The 25859-nt window shown below is 35.5% G+C and overlaps 1 protein-coding gene and 1 non-coding gene across 4 annotated transcripts in view; both read left to right on the forward strand.

Annotated features, from left to right (window-relative positions):
- LOC125073816 (transcription factor EB) overlaps window positions 1–22421 on the forward strand; it is a 150659-nt gene extending 128238 nt beyond the window's left edge. For all 3 annotated transcript variants that reach the window (XM_047684899.1, XM_047684901.1, XM_047684900.1), the window contains 12 exons: window positions 11051–11153; window positions 11892–11999; window positions 13018–13119; window positions 14364–14495; window positions 14621–14792; window positions 15274–15515; window positions 15818–15934; window positions 16164–16278; window positions 16807–16931; window positions 18561–18675; window positions 19319–19393; window positions 20121–22421. In XM_047684899.1, coding sequence (XP_047540855.1) covers window positions 11051–11153; window positions 11892–11999; window positions 13018–13119; window positions 14364–14495; window positions 14621–14792; window positions 15274–15515; window positions 15818–15934; window positions 16164–16278; window positions 16807–16931; window positions 18561–18675; window positions 19319–19393; window positions 20121–20278 — 1564 coding nt within the window. In that variant the 3' untranslated portion in view covers window positions 20279–22421. The remainder of the gene's footprint in view (window positions 1–11050; window positions 11154–11891; window positions 12000–13017; window positions 13120–14363; window positions 14496–14620; window positions 14793–15273; window positions 15516–15817; window positions 15935–16163; window positions 16279–16806; window positions 16932–18560; window positions 18676–19318; window positions 19394–20120) is intronic.
- On the forward strand, window positions 19203–19273 carry Trnag-gcc. The gene has a single exon. It is a non-coding gene; the product is annotated as a tRNA-Gly (tRNA).
- Window positions 22422–25859: the final 3438 nt, after the last annotated feature.

Consider the following 25859-nt stretch of genomic DNA (forward strand, 5'->3'; position numbering starts at 1 on the left):
AAAGGCCTCCTCTCTTTTGAGGAGAAGGTTTGGAGCATATTCCACCACGCTGCTCCAATGCGGGTTGGCGGAATACACACCGTTTTTAAGCATATTGCTTAAATATTGGAATAGGACTGTGAGATTATCAAAATCAAAATATACTTTATTCAAGTAGATTTTTACAAGTACTCTACAACTATATTAGGTGAAGCTATTACTGGTTCGGAATGTAGATTCTATCGAGAGGAACCGGGAAGAAACTCAGTAGTTTTTTGACATTTAAAATACAAAGCTATGTTAGTTAAATACAATTATATATGTTTATGTAATATATCCTGCGTGGAAGTCAACAAGTATATTTAGCATAGTTATCTATTAAATCACTTATTGCGTAACCTTTTGCTCATGAACGTTTCTTTACACGTATACACATGCACACTGCACACGCACACATATTCCTATTATTATTGGTAACGATAAATTTAATATTGGTAGTGGTAACCAGTGTTTACGCAGCAAACGTACGAGAAAGGAGGTAGTCCGATATGGACACTCCTAATGCCGTCAACATCTACCCGCAAACGTCAGTCTCGTGAACTAGACATTCGTAGATAATGTCGAAATATCGAGCTCCACCAAATAATAATAAAAAACATGGTAAATATCCCGTTTTAAATACTGTTAGTAAATTTAATATTGTTATAAAAAGCCATACAGAGGTTAATATTGTACATTTTTTTGTAACACAGAAAGGGGAATGGAACCTAGCTGAGAGTGCACATAGCGAATTAAAATAAAATAGTACAAACCTTTTTTGTTGGAACGAAATTTAAAACACGCCATAATGTTTCCTTCGCATAGTAATCGCAAATGAATTGTTAGCAAGAGCAGCGACCCGTCTCGACTCCGCATGTATATAACTACTGTAATATCCCAATACGATAAAGAATGCTTAGTGCATTAAAATCTCCGAACTTCGATAATAACTCCACGTGTGATACGCTCGATATAATTGTTATGTTGATTGTGTTGATAACATTACTATTCTAACCTCTCTCCTAATAAGTGTTTAAGTTGTGCTATAAGTGGGTTATATTATCAAGATATCATATCATATAAGATTTAAATATCACCCGCACCACCTAGATGTCCGAAAATCCACAACAGCGCGATTTTTAAGACATTTTCTGCCTCGCACAACCACTCTGTGGAACCAGCTTTCGCCGGCGGTTTTTCCTAACCGATACGACTTGGGAACCTTCAAGAAAAGAGCGTACTCTTTCCTGAAAGGCCGGCAACGCACCTGCAAGCCCCCCGGTGTTGCAGATGTCCATGGGCGGTGGTAGTCACTTTCCATCAGGTGAGCCTCCTGCTCGTTTGCCACCTTATGATATAAAAAAAAAAAAGATGCACTCATACAATTGTATAAGGTAGCAACAAATTCCCAATAGATGTCGCTGTATTTATAATATAAATTTCTAAATCACGCTTTCAGTGTTCGTTTTGTTGTTTCTCTCTCTCTCTCTCTCTCTCTCAGCCGAAGGACGTCGCCTGCTGGAAATAGGCCTCCCTCAAAGATCTCCACAACGACCGGTCTTGTGCAGCCCGCAACAATAACAATATAACAATCTCTGATAAACTTTTTTTTATAGTATTCATAGGCGGACGAGCAAATGGGCCACCTGATGTTAAGTGGTCACCATCGCCCATAGACAATGTCGCTGTACTAAATATTAACCATTCCTTACATCACCAATGCGCCACCAACCTTGGGAACTAATACGTTATATCTTGTGCCTGTAGTTACACTGGCTCACTCACCCTTCAAACCGGAACACAGCAATACTGGCTGTAGAATATCTGATGAGTGGGTACCAACCCAGACTGGCTACAATAAAACCGCGCGCAATGGTGGCACGAATGCAAGCAGCAGTTTCCCGTCGAAATGCAATTCCGATCGTCTGTCAAAAAATTAACCTCCACCTTTCACCAGTGGAGGCAATAAGGCGAGATACTTGATTGATATAGAATTTGAATTCCGGCACCTATATATAATATCACCAATAAAATAATGAATCAGTTACTTGCTTGTGTTAATCACAAACATCCGGTCAACCAGGCATTTGAACATGGTCCTTCGATCCGGTGACATCCCAAGCAGCCATTATACCAGCAATTGTAACTCCATCGTGTACAGCTGAGTTATTATGGTTTTAAAATGACATTACGACCAGCTGATTAAGGTTTATAGTATTTCACAATTGTTCGTATAATCCGTTTCATCTCGTTAGATTTTCTCACGGACTTTGCATGTTTCATGCGAACGGCAAATCACGTTAAATTATTATCATTCTATTATTATAATCTTAAACAATTGTACGTAAATAAAGGCTACGAGTCGTCTTACGGACAGTTTATTTGTCGTTTTAAGGTTAACTTGAATGATATGGTATAATCGCTGATTTCGAATATATTTCATTTGGAAAACAGATACAGGTGATTAGTTAAAAATGTAGTTGTTGTTTTTATTTGTAACAGATAGGCCAGGCCACATTTAGCCAATGGATGGTAAGTGAACAACGTCGCTCACAGATACTGGCGTTGTAAGAAATTTATTAATTAGTATTAATTAACAATAAATAAATAAATTATTAATGTAGAGCCGAGATGGCCCAGTGGTTAGAACGCGTGCATCTTAACCGATGATTGCGGGTTCAAACTTAGGCAAACACCAATAAGTTTTCATGTGCTTAATTTCTATTTATAATTCATCTTATGCTCGGTAGTGACGGAAAACATCGACCTTCATGTGGCTAATTTCAACGAAATTCTGTCACATGTGTATTCCACCCACCCGTATTGGAGCAGCGTGGTGGAATATGCTCCATACCTTCTCCTCAAAGGGATAGGATTCCTTAGCCCAGCCGTGGGCAATTTACAGGCTGTTAATGTAACAATAAATTACACTGTGCATGCATCAACATTTTATTTCTCAAGGTTTTTGGTCAACTATTAGTATCCAACTAAGTCAATCTGTGTTCCGATTTCACACAACAATATTACGTGTTAAGTATTGCTGCTTGGCGGTAGAGTAAATAATGAGTAGGAGATACCTACCCAGAAGAGCTTGCATAAAACCCAACGAACATTTTAATATATGTACAAAGGCAGGACAACATCTGCTATATTTTGTCTATTATAAAAATGAATGTTTGTTTGTGCAACATGTGTTCCTAAACCGTATTTGGAGTAAAGCTTACAGGCTAGTAGTTACAGCAATTATAATATTTATAACGATTTCGGTCATCATCATATTCATTGACAGGTATAATTAATGTTTGAAAATACCTAATTGATTTTTTATCAGAAATATTTAAGATTTAGGATTATGTTGTAAATTGCGTGAATACTGTTATAAGTGCTTCGATAACGATTGATTATATATTACGAACTATGTGTATTTAATTAGCTCGTATTCGTGACGTCTGTTCGTCTCAGACACACACACACACACACACACAGTTGTTTCATACGAAATAGTCTTACATAATAGTATATTGTGTTCCCGATATGAACTTATGACTGCATAGTATATGGCTAATAATCAATAGAGAAAATTTATTCTGATTTGACAGCCAAGGGAAATAAAACATTCCTATTGAATATTATTCAAGGAGACCTAAAAGACCATGGAATGAAAACATTTGTGCACTGCACTTGGTGGTAGGGCATTGTGCAAGCACATCTGGTTAAATACCACCCACTCATCAGATATTCTACCGCGCTAAACGACAGTACTCAGTATTGTTTAGTTCCCAAGGTTGGTGGCGCATTGGTGATGTAAGGAATGGTTAAAATTTCTTACAGCGCCTTTGTCTATGGACGGTGGTGACCATTTAACATCAGGTGGCCCATACGCTCGTCCGCCAAATTATACCATAAAAAACATAGTGAAATGATTAAGATTATTATAATAACAACTCGGTGTGTTAATCTCTTCGGGTTGTAAATCGATATTGAAACTATTTTTGTATTGAATATACTCTATTAAATACGGTTAGTAGATAGGTATCTTTTCAAACCATAAAAATAGTTATTCTCAATAAAAGTCGAATAAATTTAATGACTTCATTGTTATCTGAAAACAATCTGCCTTCAACATATGAAAGGTTCATTTTGTCTCAGAGATATAGAAGCGAAGTGATCCGGTGATTTTTAAACCAAGTTCTTTAAATCAATAAAAACTTTTTCGAGCAGATGCCGAGTTCTGCCAGGAGGTAGAGGTGACTTTATGGAGGTGAAAGGCCATTTGTGTGATAGCACTTAACTTTTTTTTGAATCAGACTCATGTGTCTGAAGGATGAGTTTTGATTAGTACCACACAGCAGTCATACATACACATGAGAGTCATACCATAATGAGCCTTAAAGTTATCCTACTTTACCAAACTTGCCTACTTTATAAATATATTCCTGTCCATATTTGCTAGTGCTTACGAAAATATATTTACGTAATCGGAGACGTAAATCTATAATGTAGCCTGTAATCGTCCTTGTCAACTACACACGTTAACATGTCCATCACGATCTGCTGATGAAAACTACAAATATACCTTGTACAGCATCACTTTAGGCAATTGACAGTTATCATTTAACACTATCATCGCTTCGTAGGTAACTTCACTATGTCCGCCTGGAATATTGGGGTACTAGACAGTGGAGTTGTTTTAACGATGCGATCAGCGCGCACGTTTAGGTTTTAAAATATAGAACGTACACTAACCTCGAATCTCAAGAGTATGATCACAAACTTCCATAACATAGTGTGTAAAATAGCATGATCACATGTGAATTCCGCTGATCCTCGAGTGGAAAAGAGCTGATGATGCGTATCTTAAAAGATCTCGTAGGCTTTTGTAAAACTGCGTCGCAGACCAAATTCCTCCAGAGCCCGGTTATCCTTCAAAGATTTCCCCTGTACCTTAAAAAAAAACGGTCACAAGTGTAACTAAACAGTTATGCCTCTTCGCTTTTTAAATTTTTGGTAATTCAGTAGTACACTATTTATCACCATTACAGATACGATTATCAAAAAGAAGCGTATTCGTTACAATAACAAACAAACATGTATTTTTAGTGATTTAACGTGTGGTAATGCTGTATTTATTTTATAAATTACGTAATTTATTTTATTCATTTACACTTTTGTAGAGTACGAGTATTTGATGAAATAATTTAGAAAAATATTTACGTACTTTCAGAACTCAGCATAGTATCAGCAACTAGTATAAATAAAATTACTCTGAAAATATGTAGATATTTATTATTATCGTTAACATTATGTAAATTCGAGTATTTCGATATGTATTGCTGTAAATCCGATCATACAATCAGTAAATTTCACTATTTAAGAGACCAGCTAAACAAGAGCTTAACCACATATTAGACAAATATGATGTGTAATTGAAATAAAACTAGTTTTTTAACGGATTTAATCGCGTATATTAATTATTTTATTTTAACATCCCGACGTTTCGAGCACTTTGCAGTGTTCGTGCGCACGGGCAGACTGTATATTAATTATTTTATTTTAACATCCCGACGTTTCGAGCACTTTGCAGTGTTCGTGGTCACGGGCAGACTCGAAACGTCGGGATGTTAAAATAAAATAATTAATATACGCGATTAAATCCGTTAAAAAACTAGTTTTATTTCAATATGTAATAATCGCGAAAATCTAAGACAACATTATGATGTGTAATATCACTTTGGTAATAAGCAACATTATAAGCACCATTATATGATCTCAGAAAATGGATTGACAAAATCTCACAGACAACTCTAGCACAGAGCATTTTCATTGGCTTTATTAGTGCGCGCTACACACACAGAGATTACAGAAAAGCGAGAGAAAAGAAGTAAAATCATAGTTGTCTGAAAATAAATTTCAATCTAGATATCGTAATTTAATGTATTTGTTATATTAAACCGGCTCACTCAGACTTCGCACTGAAATAATTGCTGATGGTGATTCTCACAATGAGTCTCACTTGAGCAGTATTTGTGCCCTCTGTGGATATCACTAGAAGTAATTACTTTTCAAGAATATAAAGACTTAACTGTGCACATATGCATTAAAAGGACAAGTTTCAGCGTATATGTATTCATTTGGTAATAGAATATCTGATGATGAATTAACACTTTGTTAGCGAATCGATCTTATTTTGCAGAGCCCTTAAGTACTTTAATCACAGAGAGGACATTTATTATAATGGTGGTTAAACAAATTGTTCCCTCATGGTCACAGTCATCACCCATCACTTAACTCATCCGAACGTTAAAACTTGGAATTAAAATTGTAAACTCGAGCAATTCTCCACGTTCACGCCTAATGAGTCTCTCCGTAACATACAAATGGTCTACTTGACCTGACGTTTCGTCGCTGCATATGTAATAGCATACTTTTCTTTTTGTTTAAGAAGCATTCTTCAATTTCATTGGCCTTTTGCAAAACAATAGATTTTAAAAACTTCACGCTCTGCTATTAATATTGATGACAAAGGAAATTATATATTCAAAAATGGAATGGATGCGTCGGATTTTTTCTTTAAAATATTATAGAAATTTCCAGAAAATCTGAGAAATGAAGCAAATTTAGTATTGACATTAAAACATAATATATTACAAGTAAATACAAAATATTACAAAAAAATATTTCAATAAATCGATCGTTGACATAAACGATTCTTTATGTATTTATAACAGTACATGAATACTTTTTATTGTACATCCTGCTCATTCCTTCCTTAAAGTTGTTTGAAATAAATCACAAAGACACGATAAAGTCGTTTCATTGTCCAAATATAAATGTATCTAATATTAATTGTCAAACGGTCTACGTCACTCTCCCGTTATTTCATCACAAAACTTTTATTATTTTCTAAGCGTATCACACAACGATGAAATCGAGACCACGTGCGCTGAATTCTGATGAAGTCGCGAAATTGTCACCCTCAAGGATGAAGTTAGTCATGGCATAAGTCCAAGAATAAGAAATTTGTTTATCGATAATATTGAATTCCGGTTAGGACTTGATAAAACAGAACTGTGGAGAAATCACCACGATGATTATGGTTAGGAAGTGATTGGTATTGAACATTGGTCGAACCTTCCTAGAGACGAATTTATTATAAATGCGAAGGTAACTTTGGCAGTCTATCTGTACGTCTGCTACTCTTCCAGGGGTAAACCTCAGAACCGAATTTGATGAAACTTGTTATGGAGCAAGCTTGGAAGGAACTGCTTACTTTTTATACCTAAATCCTACATACTAATCTTAAACGCGTGAAAAACCTCGGACGAAAATTTGTATTATATGTCTCCTAAACGCGCTTCATCTGATATAAGTTTTGTGATTATTGTTCTAGTAGTTCTATACTATATAGATAACTTATAAAACATCACGCTCTGATATAACATATAATGCGCGTGGAGCACCAAGTAATAATATTAAAAAATTGCATAAGTGTGTTCATTCAAAATGTAATCGACAAAATCTCGCACAGACTTGACCTTGTCGAAATCAAAGGGCGATTAAAGTAACAAAATTATCACTTGAAGAATTTGCAATTTTATGCAAAAAAAGAACCGAATTTCGCGTTTTTAAGCCAGCCATAAGGTCAAAGATTACAAAAACTTTGTCGATTCAACTGAATTTAGGGTAAAATTTATCATTGTTTATTAGAAGGTCATCGAATGTCAAGTAACATCTGAAGGTCAGATAAAAACTATTGTAATCAGGGATTAATGTCGTTCCTATTTCAGTTATCGTTTTCTATGTTTAACGTCAAATATTCCATGTATTATCTTAACGGAATCCATCAAAGAAGAAAAGCCTAGACAATCCCTTAATGCGATTTGGTTCGAATTGCGTGTTAAATTTATCAAATGTTAAATAGTATGATAAGTTATGTTAGTGCTTGAAACGTTTGAAACCGACTTTAATCTTAGAAGCTCATTATCTGATTTAATTTCAGATTGTCAACCAAAAGAAATAGAAAAAGAATAACCAAATTTTATACGACGTAACTGCTTAATTTTATGTGATTGAATACTTCTGCAACATTTGCTTTTAAGTCGTCGTCTATACGCTTGATCACTATTAGAGTTAAATCCGTTCTTTCGTCTATATTGAAAATATTTACTTTATGGTAGGACTTTCGGCCAACCCGTCTGGGTAGCAACTCATATATTTCACCGCCAAGCAGCGGTTAGCGTTGTGTCCGGAAGGGATAGTGGGCCGATGTAACTTTGGGCACAAGGGACATATCAGTTCCCAGGTTTGGTGGTGCATTGGCGATGTAAGGAATGGTTAAAATGTCTTACGATGCTAATGTCTATGAGCTGTGGTGACCACTAATCATCAGGTAGTATCTCGTTCTTATACCTGTGTTATAAAAAGATAAAATATGTTATGTAGGTATAATGTACAACAATATCCAGATTAAATTCCGATCTAACTTTGATCGAACGTCAATAGGACTGTTGCGTTTCTAAAACATGAAAACGGCTAAACGGCTACGATTGTGTTTCGATTCGATTACGAGAAACTGACGATTTGAAGATTTCCGTTACATTTATTTGAAAAAAAAAGAGCTATTAGCTCCTTATAACGCAATAGAGGGACCTAAACATACGATTTGTATTTACATGGTCTAACTGAATAAAGTATGTTTTAACATTAAAATAAAAAAACATTTTTTTTAAATCTATATCGATATGAAATCTTTTAATCGATATCGATATTAATCTTTTTCTTACATAAAATGATCTACGAAGCGTATTTTATTAATCTTATAGACGATTTTAACTGTTGTTTACTCCTCAAAAACGATCGCTGTACAACAATGCTCCGTTAGATATAGAATTACGTAAGTAAGTAAGTCTATGTCTGTGTATGTATTCGTAGGATTATTAATGGTTTCCGTTGAGTCTTTATTTATCTAACATCACTACTTATGCAAAGGTGTTGTTTGAAGCTAGTGGCGCCTAGCGCAGTAACGTATTCCTTTAATACAATAGTTTCTGTTCGTATTCAGAAGATATTCCTTTATGTATTAGACGTATTGTATTATTAGTATATAAGCGTACCTGTTTTCACGTATATTGTTTCATACGGTCGACATTCGTGCGTCAGACGAACCTTGACCGTTAATTGAGTCAATATGATTGCGCGTGCGCACCTGACACGCCATTTTTGCCCTTATTCCGCTGCATCGCTTTAATAGAAGCCATAGAAATTATAATTGCTTCGTTTGTTACATGATAACTAATTGAATATTAAGTTTTTCTCTAATTGTATTCATTGTATTGATTGCCTTTACAGTAGAGTGGTTATTGGTTACCCTATACGACTATAAATCCCGAGGTCCTAGATTCAAATCTCGGGTCGGTCCAGATAAACGGATTATTGTATTGAGATTTTTTTTCCGGTCGTGTTTAATTGTTGACTAATTGTACGATATGAGTGTAATCTGGAATTCCATTTTCGGTCAAATCGTGAACATTACCGTACTTCTTCCGTTATTATGTATGTAATAAAATATTTTGTTTATTTTTATCAAAACTGTTGCACTTACCTTTTGATGTGACATAAAAATAATCTTAAATTAAATCAAGACGCTGTCCTTTCTAAAAGGCCAGCCATACATAAATTATCTTAAAAAGACTTTCGCAATTAAGGAGTAGGTATCAAAATTACGTATAAAATAAAATTAAAACAAAACTTGACGGATTACTAACGATACACGTGCAATATTTTTTTATCGGACTCATCCAGTTTTCCTCACTATATATTATTTCAGTTAAAATAGAGAAAAATGAAGATAAAAATAGAGAAAAATGACCCATCTAATGGTAAGTGATCACCACCCCATAGATAATGGCGCTGTAATAAATATTAAGCAATTACATCACCAATATTCCCATTCATGGGAACTAGGATGTTAAATCCCTTGTGCCTGTAGTGACACTGGCTCTTTCACCCTTCAAACCGGAACACTGGTGATATCTGGTATATGACGACCTCCGTGGTCGAGTAGTGTGTACACCGGTTTTCATGGGTACGCCACTCTGAGGTCCCGGGTTCGATTCCCGGCCGAGTCGATGTAGAAAAAGTTCATTAGTTTTCTATATTGTCTTGGGTCTGGGTGTTTGTGGTACCGTCGTTACTTCTGATTTCCATAACACAAGTACATCTTTGGTTTACAAAAGTGTTCATGAACCGTGGTTTGACTGTCAAAACTTAAATTTTTACGCGAATTCAAGCGTACGAAGTCATTGTGTATATCTTTGATTTCACTTTATCGAAGTCAAATTAAACTTCGATACAATTCGGAAAGAAACACCTGAGACGACCTGAGAAGAACCGCCGAATACACTCAACAATATATATAAATGTTGATATGTGAGAATCTATCAAATATATCAGGTGGTCGATCGATAGGCCGGCGCGTTAATACGTGTCGGGGTCGGCCCCGAGTTGAATATTTATTGGTACTTTAAAAACTCAACAGGTTGTCATAATGCCGGTTGAATGCTGATAACTTGTGCAACCTATTATTTTGGGTATTTATTTTGATAAGTGCAAATGGCTCGTGATATTGTAACCACAGAACGGAGAAATTTTGTTTTGTTCGAGTTTAGTGACCTGACAGAATTTTTATCGCAGTTGCCAATAATTGTGCAGGTGTTGTCAGAACAGCTGTGTTTACGCGCACTATCATAGTCTAATAGGATGGTTAATATATAAAGAAATCAGACGCATTACCAATAATTTAAGGTTTTTTAGTAGGGAGTATAATTATATCGACTACCGATTTCTTGAGAACTACCCTATAAAACCTTACATTGGTCAGAACAAGGGTCTGAACCAAAAATTTCAGGATCTGCATCTGTATGAACTAATCACTAAATTCATTGAGCACGTTCTAGGCTTTTGTAAGATAATTCACAAATCAAGGCAATATTTGTTTGTTGTTAAAAAATGTTTTTTTTTTTTTATGTTACAGTCCGCCCACATTCAAGACCCTGACACCGACGTCGCGTACGCAGCTCAAGCAACAGTTGATGCGAGAACATGCGCAGGAGCAATTACGCAGAGAATCATTACAAGTGAGTTGCGGTCTTAAGTAAAATTATTGTAACGTACTTACTTTTTACCAAATATAAGTAGTGTAGGGCTATAGATACTATCGACTGTTGTGTTCTGAATTCTTATTGTTGTCACGACATTTAAAAGTCAACTAAGAAATGCTTTAAATTTATAACTGTCCGCCCGATGATCGAAATTCAAAATAATTGTCAATTTGTGAAAAACGTTATTTAATATTGCTTATGCTAAAGCTATTTGCTTTTTTATTTCAAAACAATAAAAAATCTGTTGAATGGCAACGAAGAAAAAGTAACGGAACTGTTTCGTCTTTGACTTTTTATGTGATATATAAACATACATATATAGTATACAGTGTGTGATATATAAGTGTAGATGACCACAGACTTTATTATCGCTTCCAAATTTTGAACGAAGTATTTTACCTTAATTTCGCTTTTATAACTATAAAAGCGTCTACATTTTCTTTAATATCATAATAAAGATTATTTTTATGTCGTACTAAAACATTTTATTGCAAATGATTGCCCTTTATTTTAACATATTTTTTTATTACCCACTAAATACAAGTAAGTGCCCTCAAAATTAATTAATATTAAAGAAAAACAAACGTTGCATTTATACACATTTGTTGATCAGTAAATAAAATCCCACAGCTGGGCAAAGATCTCCTCTACTCATAACGAGAAGTCTTTTATGGATTATTGTGCTTATTTCAACTCCTCCATGTACATTTTCAGGCACAGCAAGCAGGTCAGTCCAAAGACAATGAAGATAAAAAGAAGTCAAGTCCGACGGACGTCCCGCGGATCACGCCACACGTGGAATTACCGCCACAAGTGCTGCAGGTACACTAATACATAATCTTACCATCTATTATATATTGAGTTCCATACATAATTTAAATATCTGACGTCGTCCTGACCTATTTCGCCAGCCACGAGACCACACAGCTACGCAGGACATGTTATAGAGCACAAGTGTGGGCCAACACAGATGCACTCTCTATTCCCACACGACTAGAAAGAGTTCAAGCACAGAACCAACAACTTTAAGGGATTTACGAGGCACGGAATGTACACACTTTTAGCTTCCAGACAGTTATTGAGAATTTTTCAACAGAAAACCCAATCAATTTTTATCTTCCGAACCTGGGGTTTGAACCCGGAACCTCGAGATCTGTGGCCTTTTATCTAGCCACTAGACCAGCAAGGTAGTCGAAGTTTAAATTAGGAACTACTTAACTTCTAGGACTTATAAATATCAGACAAGTACAGGATAGGTGTGTTATTTTCTTCCGAAAAAGTTGTTTGGTTTGTTTGTTTGTTGCAAATGTAAATGGCACTACTTAGTTTCCCTGCTAGGACATACAAATGGGTGCCCCACTGAAGTTTGGAGTCAAGGGTTATCCCTTTAAGGTTAAAGGCCGTCGACTCAACAAACTCAAGCCTTTCATTATTATGACGGCAGAAGAATTTGACTTGACATTTGGCAGAGAAAACAAAATACATTTAGTACCAAATTATTTATGTCAAACCAACCAAGAAACCGAGACAGAGCACTGCTTACAACGTCATAGTTGTTTATTTTTCTGTCGAGTTTAAAAATAAGGGATGTATCATCTGCAAAAAGTACTAGTAGGATATAGCTTCTCCTCAGTTTCAGCTACGTTAAGCGTCACTTATCCACTCCCAAGGGCGATGTTGTAAAGTCAGTAACGTTTTCGGAACAAATTGGTTGACAAAGTCATACACCTTAATATCTGAACAAATTCTTCAGCTGTCTTCTTTTTAAATGTCAATTGTTTTATTTTAAATCTAGAGTATCAGTAGATATAAAGCTATTCAATAATTAATTATTTTTCAGGTGCGAACAGTTCTGGAGAATCCCACCAGGTATCACGTGATCCAGAAACAGAAGAGCCAGGTGCGTCAGTACCTCAGCGAGTCGTTCACACCACAGCCACAGGTGATTTGTCTAAACACATATAATTTCGAATATTAGGAAAGTTTTGTTGTGATGAAATCTATAAATAATATTGTATCATTTAACAAAGTGTTGGAAACTTTGCTAGAAGAGATAGCTTCCGATGTCCTTAATTGGAGTTCAAGCTTGCTTCAAACCAATTTTTATCACATTCGTCAAAGAGCAACAGACAGACAGACAGAAAGTACATTTATAATATTAATAAATTTTATTATTTTATCGGTAGATTACCTATATCTATAAGTAATAGTTGTTTATAACGCTGAATGTTCTAGCATTTTTCAGTTGTCTTTATAATAGTAAAATCATATCCAATTGCTATATAAGAAATTCACACTTAGTGAGACTAAGTGCAAGTTTGTCTGGGTAGATACCACCCACTTATCCTATATAAAACAAACCGAAACAGCAATACTTTTTATTGTTCCGTAGTGTGTAGGTTTGAAGGGTGAGTTACATTTCAATTTCCAGGGTTGATGATTGGTTATTGATTATGGAAGAAATTATTAACATTTCATAAGTTGCTAATATATATGGGTAGTGGTGACTAATTAGAACGCCCGTCTATGCTACAAAATATATAACGGACTATCATGGTACCTATAATGGAATGTGTTCCAATCTTTAACATAAATTCTACTCTCTGGTTCTCTAAACTACCTGAACAATTTCTTGAAAATCTTCAGTAGCAAGTTTAACTTAGCAAACCCGACGCTATTACCTGATTGGATAAGTGGGTAGTTACTACCAGCTTATTGGATAATCTACTACATGCAACGTGAGTTAGCAGTGTTTTAGAAGATACAGGGGAACTCATAACTTACGTTGACATATGCCGATGTTAATTTGCTTAACTTGTATGTCTGTTCGTCCATTTCTCATTCATCTTCTTAGTAATATAGGTATAATAATGATGTTTACAATACCTTTTTTGATCTCGGTGGCAAACTGCATAGTAGGTATTATAATGGACACGGGTGTACGTAAACACAGGTGTACTCTCTATTTCCTCACTCTTGTAATGCAATGGGACGGCCATTTGACGCAACGGGAGTTCAGGCATAGACACGAACTTTACGTATTTTCCGAGCCACAGAAATGTTAAAACCGTCCACTTTCTGGTTGTTGCAGTCACTTTTTAAGGACGAAAATGTGGCTTAAAGAAAGAACATAAGGTCTACAACCTTCGAAGACCAATAAGGCATAATAATATGTACTGTTTTCAGGTGGCAGGCGCAGTCCGAGGCGCACCTGTGCAAAGCGCGCCAGAACTTGGCACGCGAGCACCTTCCCCTGACAGAGCCTCCTCATCCAGTCTCTTGAGTCCTGGAATTTGTTCTGCGGGTGCTAATTCAGAAGTAAGTATTATGAAACTTGGATAAAACTGTTCTTTTTATTTCGCTTTTAAAGTTCTACTTCGCGAAGATCGTATTAAAATATTGTAGACTCGATGATTAATTCAATCATTCCAATTCGTCTTTAGGCAGACGAGTTCCTAGAAGACATCTTATCCCTGGACAGTGGAGCTGGACCTCTATCCTCATCAGAGCCAGCGTCTACAGCCAGCTCCGTGGCGGGAGACTGTGCACTCCTATCCGATGCGGACATGCACGCATTAGCGAAGGACAGACAAAAAAAAGACAATCATAATATGAGTGAGTATTTTAGATCACATATTCAGTTGATTGCTATTAGAGCTCTGATGTCATAAACCTTAGGAGCTTTACAAACCCAAGAATGGTGGTTGTTAACCAGCCACATCCATTCCAAAGGAGTAATGTTTGGGCAAGTCTGTCCTAGAAAAACTATGGTTTTGTCCTGTTTGTGTAACCTCTGCATTTCTGGTCAAATTTACTAATTTAAAAATTGAATAATTATTAAAAGCACTTATTGCATTGTACAAGATTGGAAGTAGATTCTACCGAGAACTGCCAAATAACTGAGTACGTATTTCGACCAATTAAACATACATTGATTTGTTAATTCAATACCTATTTTTTTCTAATATTGTATTCCAATTTTAAAGGGAAGCAATTGTGTTCCATTTTTTTTTATTTACAGATATACAGAGAAAACTTAACCATAAATAATACTGTTTTTTATACATTTTAATCAAATATATTTATTTTATTCCAGTCGAACGCCGTAGACGTTTTAACATAAACGACAGAATAAAAGAACTCGGTACCCTGTTACCGAAAACCAACGACCCCTTCTACGAAGTCATAAGAGACGTCAGACCCAACAAGGGGACGATCCTCAAGAGCAGCGTGGACTACATCAAGTGTTTGAGAGACGAAGTGAACCGGCTCAAGCAAAGCGAACAGAGGCGGAAGCAAATCGAACTGCACAACAGGAAACTAATGTTAAGGATACAGGTTGGTCATATCACCCATGTCTGGGCATTATAGTACTCCTTGTCGAAAAAATTATGTTCCATTTGAGAGGAAGTGGCCTTCTGTGACTACGGGGACAACGTCTCAGTTCCAAGTCGACGGTCCCTATTAAAAACGGCGCGGTTAAAATTTCTGATAGTGCTAATTTGTACGAATAGCTGGTCCCATTTATCATCGTAAGTAAATAGAAAATGAATATAAATAGCACTATATATATCTAGCACATATGTATGTATGCCATCGCTGTCCGGTCACCAAAGTACTGACTGCCCTCCCCCCCCCAGGAGCTGGAGCGGCTGGCGCGCCTGCACGGGCTGCCGCTGAGCGAGGGCTGGTCGCCGCAGCACGACGACGACGCGGCCGCGCCCGCCGCGCCGCCCGCGCCCCCCGCGCCGCCGCCCGTGAGTACTTCACTTCTTGCAGCCTTATTTGCCACGCTACTGCTGTAATGTGTGTTAAAATTTCGCTCTGTGTTCTTTCCTTGCAACATTTTGCTGCACTACAATATTGGTTGGCGACGATCCTGCCTTTTTTCAAAGTATTACTTTGTTCTCATACATTTGATTTAAACCGTTAAAATGTTAACAATTTGAGAAAGTATTATTGAAATAAAAAATTGTTACTTTCTAGGAGGTGGTCCTCCCTAAAACAGAGCCGTCGCCGATGATGGAGCTCAGCGAACCTCCCCCCGATCTCCTGCGGGATACGCCCTCCGGGGAGGCGCTCTCCGCCTTAGACGCACTGGGTTAGTAAATACTTCATTATTAATAGCATCGTAAATATAATTGCACTTATGTTCTCATAGTGATTGAAAACGCAGACATACATATTTCATCTCACATCTAGATAAACAAGAGATCTAAAACAAACGTGACATCAACGCTTGACACTCGCCAAACGTCACACTGCTTTACTAGTGTGCGTGTATGTCGATACACGCAAACTAGTAAAGCAGTGCAGTCGACAGTCGTGTCGACCATTTTTCGACGTGTTCTCCGTTTAGACAGTCTGCCTAAAAGTATACATAATCAAAGCAAAGGTCGAAAAGATATGCTCCGTTTTACGTCACTTAAAAGCGTTTTAATATTTTATTATTTATTAAACAATTAGCATTATTCGATTCTTTTTGTATATTTAAATTTTAACATTGTACGTCTCTTTAAGAACATTAGCGATCTGAAAATTTAATTAGATTAATTATCACTCATTGTAATTTGTCCACAATGAATATGTTTCAAATGACCATTCATCATAGACAATTTTTTTTTTTCAGATGGTCTCAAACTCGGTTCCTGTTCGCCCCTCAGTCGTGAAGAAGGCCTCTCACTTAGTTGTCTTGAACCGGACCTGTGCCTCGAACCCGTTACCGATCATCTGTTTAACCACAAGGACGTTAAGGTGAGATTTCCTTTCTATATAACCGGCAGTTAATACTAACTGATTGAGCCATCTCCATTCCTTTATCGGACTGTCAAGGCGCAGGCAAAAGTTTGTAAGTTTGTCATCTCCAACTTTATCTTTGCAAGTGGTATTCACCTTAATAGGTAATGCATTTGTGCCTACGTATTATCTTTTGTTAATGTAAGCAAATATCACTGTCCATAATGGCACCTAGAAACAAGTCGATATTCGATAAGCTACATTGTCAATTGATACATTATTATATGTTCTGTCGCCAGTCGCCATTCTAACATCGCAGTGTAATATCGTCGTAACAATTAAATATTGTAAATTATATTACAATACATATATCTATATTCAATTGCCTTTCATTACATCATCCACAAGACATATAAGGCTAACATTTAGTTTTAAGTTGTATTAAAATTGTATACCTTTGTACGTGTTGATGTATTTACCACTGGTGAATCTTAATTTCTTTTGGATGGGCGTGTCTTCATCTTCATCTACACTCTCCATCTGGTGAGATGGAAGACAAACGGCTATTCCATTATAAATACATTAAAAAAAAAACATACCGAATATATCTCAATACAGGTTACTTATGTTGTTATATATCTGTTAACTCGTAGAGAACGGATCATACGAATATTGTACGTGATTTGTTTTAAATTTATTATAATATTTATATTGTATCACGCCTCGCACGCCATCTCTTGATAAATGCTTGTACTTATTCAGAAAAAACAAATTCCACGATGCTTTCTGATTGTTATTTATAATTAAACTTGCTGCTTGCCTCAACTTCATACGGATAATCTTACTCCTCCCATTTTTCCCCTGAAGCTGAAATTTCTAAAAATCATACCTCGGTGAGCGTTAACGTCGAAAGGAGTAACTGGGCTAAATAAAATATTGTTTCACAGGCCTGAGCCAAGGGCATAGCTAGTGTAAGAGGCATTAGCATTAGCAGCCTGTAAATTTTCCCACTGCTGGGCTAAAGGCCTCCTCTCCCTTTGAGGAGAAGGTTTGGAGCATATTTCACCACGCTGCTCCAACGCGGGTTGGCGGAATACACATGTGGCAGAATTTCGTTGAAATTAGACACATGCAGGTTTCCTCACGATGTTTTCCTTCACCGCCGAGCACGAGATGAATTTGTGATGAAAACACAAATTAAGCATATGAAAATTCAGTGGTGCCTGCCCGGGTTTGAACCCGAAATCATCGGTTAAGATGCACGCGTTCTAACCACTGGGCTATCTCGGCTCGTGTAGGAGGTGCTTAAGGAATTTCTGACAAGGCGGCATGTATATAAAATTGCAGTTCTATTAAAGTATCTAGATGTGAGGTATAACTCCTGAGGACAGAACTATGGGCACTTTGGTGTTTTTAACGTTCTATTGTGTTTTTATTTCTATAGTTGAATCGGTGTACTTAGATATTTATTATTATTATTGGTTTTGTATGTACATTAAATTACACACACACACGACATGTAATAAAATAAATATGAGATTTTAGTTTGAAATTGTTTTAGAAATTTGCTACAACTCGGTCTCTCTTTGTTGGATTTACGAATTTTTACTGAATATTTAATATTTTATATGTAAATGTAATTTTCAGATGCGATTGTCTCCGACGCCTGGGCTGCTGGGCGGTGACGAGAACGACGCAGTCCTCAACCTGGCGCAGATAGAGGACCTCATGGACGACGACTCGCACAACCCCGTCACACAAGGTAACTATTTATACCAGCTGATTTAACTCGCAACGTCTGATAGTTTCTTGAGGTCAGACTTTGCATCCATAGAATCACTTCCTGTTATCTTAGAGTGGGCAAATTTTAAAAATGATCGTTCAGTTCCGATGACAATGTATTGTTATTGTAAGCTGATTCTTCACCAGAATCGGTTCTAGATGCTGGGAACTCGTCAACGGTCAGCTTTATAGATTAGTTGTTTTTTTTTTATATACAATTTTTTTTTTATATTAATTTTATTTATATTATTTTAGTGTTTATCTATACTTTTATTATAAATGTGAAAGTAATTCTGTCTGTCTGTTCGTCTGCTGCTCTTTCACGGCCAAACTATTGAACCGAACTTTATGAAATTTGGTATGAATTCTTGAACTCCAAGGCAAGATATAGGATACTTTTACCCCTAGCGCCTGACGACCAGTCTCTAAAATGCGAGCAATGCCGCGAGTAAAAACTTATTTAGTTATATTTTAAATACATATCACAAATTGAAATACATTTAACAAGCATCGGTGGTTCAGTGGTAGAATGCTCGCCTGCCACGCGGGCGGCCCGGGTTCGATTCCCGGCCGATGCAAGTTTCTATTTTGGTATATTTTTATGCAACGTCCCCCCTCCGCAGGCGACCCCATGCTGTGCTCGTCCCCCACGGCGCTGGGGCTGGGCGCCGCGCTGCTGCACGTCGACCTCTCGCACGGTGAGCTCTTTGGTTGTCTATAATCTCCCTTAATAAATAAACGCAACCTTAGACCAACCGGCGGCAATTAAAATTCTAGTATTCTCTTAGAGACATTTGTCTATTATTGATATTATTAACGCCTGTTCAAATTGAAACTCATATTACTCTATTTCTGATACATTGTGACACGCCCACAGAAAAATATATTTAAAAAAGGACACACTACACTATATTACTAAGATAGTAAGATGTCTAGACAGCAGTGTACCGACACAAAAAGGAGGGTCAGCATATGTTGTAACTAGGAATAGACAAACACAATGGCCCCAAAAGTTCAACTCTGATTTTCAGTAGCCACCTTAGAAGTTTAATCATACTTGTAGACATAAATTGTACAAAGCCTCGTGTAATAATCTCTCGACTAATACCCGACTTTCATGACTAAATGATTTGGTCAAAGTAGTTTAATTAAAGTTTATTTAATTGAACGGTATCTGCCCTCGAATAAACGAGGTAACCCATTTGCGATTCATCAGAGATATATTTAAACGTACAAACTTTATCATAATTAAATGAGGTTATACATTTTTTTTCTTAGCCTATATTAGAGCAGTCCAGTAAAAAATCGTATCACAATTTATATGATAAATAATTATTTGATAATATACAAATTAAAAAGAAACGAGTAAAAAATAATCAAAATCAAATGGTCTAGAAAATCACTTTAATAATATTTGTCATCCAGGCTCATCACTCCTATCCGAGAACGGGATGTCCCTGGGCCTGGGCGGCCTGGGCCTGGGCCTGGGGGAGAGCCTGCCGCTGCTGCTGGGCGCCACGCACGCGCCGCACTCCCCGCACGCGCACCCGCGGCCCTGCTTCGACATGGACCTCGGCGCCTAGCGGCCGCCGGCGGGCGCTGCGAGCTCAGGCGGTCATGTGATATTAATGCGTATTGTGATCGATTTTACTGGATTTTTTATTTCCATCGAATGTTGAATACAATCATTGTTATCTTCTGAACCAAATAGTGCAGGTTTTGTTGTATATATTTTACTGTATGATATATTATACATTTATCGAAGGGGGGTTAGGGCCTCAGGGAATTCGAAAGTGAAAATCAAAATCATTTACATTGGTACAAAAATATTTAAAAAAATTGTATTGCTGTTTATAATTATGTTAATTATTGAAAAACAGATTTTAATCATCCATTATATTGATACTAACGGTTATTTGCTAATAGAATACATTCAACGGTAATCTAAAAACAAAATTCAGTATCGAAACTTTTCAAACCTACTTTAAAATCTTTAATGTTAAAATAATTAATAAAAAGCTTATGGGCTCAAATGGACTTCAAAGCTCTTCAGCATACCACTAAAATAATAATATAATATTTTGTAATTCCTGAGGCGCTATATAACTTAAACCCACTTCTGTTATATGTACGTTGTTGCGTCTTTTCTAAATCGGATACTATATAAAAACATATTGTAAATTTTATAATTATACAATAAATATATTTATACAATACGTATACAATTATACAACTAAGAACCAGCGGTCAAGTGATATTTGACAATAATTTTGCTATAAAACTGTAAAGTTTGACATATCTAAATATATAAATACGAAATATAATATATGTATAAGCCAAGGAAATGCCAAAGATATAAGATATAACGGTGCCATTATTATACTGAAGGCAAAAAAAATAATTCTTTCGCATTTCTTGAATCTAACTTGACACTTGATGTTATTTTGTTTATAAAACCAGTATTTGAGTAAGATTTAACAGGTATAGTCAATGTGACACACCAACATGCTTATTTGGACCGGTTTGAATGAATGTCGTTGAATTTAATGACTGTCTGTAAACAGTGTCAAAATTGTTCAAACAAACAATATCATACATTAAAGCGTTACCTTATTTATATATATTGTTTAGCCAGTGTTGAGTTGGACACCTATTTATCTCTTTCTAGCATAATCGGTTTGTCATTCGAAAGAGCAACACAGCACAGATTAACTCATCGCCTCTTTAAAGTTTATTATGCTGTTTAATATGTCTCTATTCTCAAGAGTGCTCTCTGCAGCGTCTAATGCAATAACCGTGCTAGGAACGCATCAGTAAATAAATATTCTTCGTATCAAGAAGTATGAGTCTAGGGCATTGTGCGAGCTAGTCTGGCTATATCCCCCATCACATATTCTACCCCCAAACAACAATACTTAGTATAATTGTGTTCCGGCTTAAAGACCCCTTCTAACTACAGGCACAGAGGACATCTCAAGCTATGCTGGGGCTCTTGGGCACCCATGTATTTTGCTAGTTATTTTTTTGGTTTAATTTGGTAAATTGTTAGTTCTTCGGGCCCTTTTAGGATGGGGGCCCTGGGCACGTGCCCAATGTGCCCTATGGTTAAGACGGTATTGGGGACATAACATTTTGTCTCCCAAGTTTCAAGGAATGTTTAATATTACATAAAGCGCTAATGTCTCCGGGTTGTGGTGACCACTTACCATCAGGTGGCCCATGTGCCCACATACCTAAGCGATAAAAAACAGTTCACAATGACATGCCAATGATACGCGGAAAATAAAATAATTTAAACGACCTGGATGCATTGTAAGGGGCATAGGGGTCCACGCTTGTTTCCACACTTGATGCGTTCATAGCACGTTCATGGTATGAATCAGTTTACAAGACTCATTTAAAGAGAAAATGCAAATACTACTAACGCCATCTATTGACACGAAAATGAATTACAATTATGACAGTAAAAACACGCAGTTCAAGATGGCGTCGTTAGTTCTACTTCCGGTCGCCGCTCCAGATGAGTTTGTGGCGCTGTATTTCTTGTGTTGTCTTCAATTTGGTTTTTCCTAATAAAAGATACGGTCCATCTTACGTTTTTTGTAGTTTTAGAAATAAAAAAATGTTTATAGTGTGAATATTGAACATCGAAGTTAAATATTTTCTTTGCTCCGACTAGGAATTATATTTTTGTGAGGAAATTTGATTTTCTTAATTAAAAAAAAAAAACTTAGTTTTGTTAATTCGTATTTTAAGTATTTATACATTTTACTTTCAAATGAATTAGCACAATTTTAAATTAATACTTAAAATACGTAATCATATTTATTATACATGGTGCTTTATATTGAAGCATTTTTTTTTAAATATATTTAAATAAAAATTGATATTTAATATATGTATAAGTTTTAAATAAAACTGCGCAGCTTAAATATTATAATTGAGTAGGGTTAAGTCACAATCGCTTTGACTCAAACGAGAGTCGTTCATATTCAAGGCAAATAAAAGGACCACAATATTGAACTTATATAAATATAATATAAATGTGATAAAAAATATATTTTTAGACGATATTTATATATATACATATATTTGTAAATAGTTTGTTATATACCGATGTGCCTTCTTAGATATATACAATCCTGTTATACTAAGTGTAAATAAAATGTTCCTGTTGATGATCACACTGGTTACAAACGTCACTCGTCACACGAAATCGTTATTTTTTGTTGATATAAACAAAAAATACCCCGTTTTCATATAATTAGCTTCAAATCAAGCAGTTATTGAAACATGATTAAAATCTGATTGACTTCAATCGCGTATAGATGGCGCCACTTCATTGTCGATTAAAATATATTTCACGAACTTTATGGTCCAATAAATTATTAATTTCAATTTGCATGGGAAGTTTAACTTTCTAGTAATCTTTAAATTTCTTATACAATATGTTTAAAGGAAACATTGTTGGACGCTGGCGTTTTGCTAGCGGCGGATCTTGTTTAAAAGATATACGCTGGTTATGATACAACTATACCTTGACGATTGCAAATGTATAATAGTAACTATATTGTTTGAATCTATGGCGTGGTACTAAAAGGACCAATTTAAATTATAATATAAAAAAATTAAATAAACCCTACCATTAACCAGAGTAGAAACAATGAACGGATGGGATGTTTTATATATTTTAGGTATTAATAATGTTAAGTTTACATCGTTTTAACACGAATAAATATATTTTTTTTTGACATTGGTTCTTTTAGCAACAGGCCTCAGATTTAATGTTTTTGTCGTTGACATTTTCCTCGACTTGTTGCGTGTTACAATGTAATGTCATAATCAAGAACATCCTGTATACATATTTATTACAAAAAATAAATGAATTGTCGAACAAAATATATGATTGTTATAATATTAAATGAATTAAACTGTTGCAATAATTCGTATAATTATAAAATTAAATGAATCGTTTTTGTTATAATTATAATATATTGTTGCGTCGTTAGCTTGTGCGGTGTGTTGTTCGTATTTCGCTCGAATTTATATATAATTTACATTTATTTTTATAATGTTTATATATCGATTCATTTATTTTTAAAATCGACACATCTCACAACTTGCGAAATGTTTAAATGTAACATTTTTTACATGTTTAGATGAAGTAGAAAAATTCAGTATTTGTCGTGTATAATGTCATTTGATATTCGCCTTTATTGTTATGTCTTAGAGTTTAAATTTGAACTGTCGAGCGAAGTGCTTCATATTGTGTATGAATGTTATTTAATATATAATATGAGATTATGAGAAAATATTGTTGAAGTACAAAAGTAAATTACAGAATTTACAAGAATATCATCGGTCTTTCATTGTATATATTACCCAAATCTTATATGTACCTAGAACAGGAATGTGAAATCCCCCATTGTCATATTAATAGGATGAATTAAAAGTGGGGGGAACTACGAAATGCAAGTACTTATGTAGTAATATTATATAAAACCTTTTCCGAAACGCATATTCAGGTATGATCCTGATGGATACTGTATTAGAAAAAAATACTGAAAGAAACTTATTTAATTAGGTATTGCAATTGGTGGTAGGGCTTTGTTGTGTTCCGGCTTGAAGGGTGAGTGGGTCAATGTAACTACAGGGACAACGGACATGAAATCTTAGTTCCGAAGGTTGGTGGCGAAGAAATTATTAATATTACTTACAGCGCCATTGTTTATGGACGGTGGTGACCACTTACCACCAGGTGGTTATTTGCCCGCCAACTTATATATTAAAAAAGGTATTGCAAAAAAAAGGCCCTTCATTAGTATATTGTAAATGCGAAAGTAACTCTGTCTGTTGCTCTTTCACGGCCAAATCACTAAACCGAATTTGATGAAATTTCGTAAAAGGATTCAGAATACTTTTTAGGCCCAACATCTGATGGCCTGAATTCTTAAAACGCGACTGCCGCAGGGACGCGCTTTAGTAAGTGAACAGATCTGTAGTAAAAATAATAATAGTAAATGAAATAAGTTCAAATATTCAAAGATTGAACATAGGTGGAACCGTGTGAAGCTGCTAGTTAAAGATAATGCTAATAATTGTAAGGTTTAATTTATTCTTCATAAGTATCAGTTTGCGTAGAAAAATTTTTATTTGAACGTTACATAGAAGCAAATTTAACTGTCATTGCTCCTAAGAAAGTATTAATTTAAAAAAAAAATGTTTTTTTAAATATTACCCGAGCTCCGCATCATTTTGTAAGAGCAATTATTTTTATTTTTACAGCGACGCTTGAACAGCCTGCTCTCATTCATTATAAAACACAGATTTTACGTAAACGACACCATGCAAATGGCGTCACTGCACCGAGGGGGACTTCATTTAAATTTGAGGAAAAAAAACGCAAACTATATCGCTTTTATCAATCTTTGTTACAATGAATTCGAGGTACAATGTGTGTAGGGTGGCCATTACACGGTCGGGACATTTTTTGTCGCAGTTCTTTTGATGTTTCATATAGAACAGATTCAGATAATTTGCATGATAGACCGTCTTATATACATTTACAGAAAGTAATTTTTTTAACTGTAATATAGAAAAAAATATTAATATTATTGATTGTGTATTTAATTTATTACTAGTTTTTTTATTTACATAATATTTTACTTTATTAAAAATATAATACTATTCATTATATATCATCATAAACATATATATGTTTTAGAAGATTTTGATATCTTTTTTCGTACAATGAATTTTTTTGTTGTGTAAAAAAAGATATATTCAATAGAATTGAATGTTTACTGATTAATTCAAATTATAATAAGCTATGAATAGAAAATATATAAAATATAACACATAACAATACTTACAATAATCACCAAAGTAATACGAAATCATAAAAAAGATTAAAAATTGTATCCCGATATGTAACCGTCACCGTGGTCTCAGTATATTTAAATGCGTGCGCACGCGCCGCCCCGCGCTAACATTTTATGCAAAAACGCAAATTTTATCGAAATTTGAAACGCTCCATTGTATGCAAGGCCGAATGAATAAAAATAATCGTCGCTAACTTCATTTTTAGGGGAAAAATGCATTTGGAAAAGATTCGGTCATTATTCTAAGCAGGAGTGTGTCGTATCGTATAGAATTAACGACTCG

The sequence above is a fragment of the Vanessa atalanta genome, chromosome 25 (genome assembly GCF_905147765.1).
Source record: "Vanessa atalanta chromosome 25, ilVanAtal1.2, whole genome shotgun sequence".
Lineage (NCBI taxonomy): Eukaryota > Metazoa > Arthropoda > Insecta > Lepidoptera > Nymphalidae > Vanessa > Vanessa atalanta.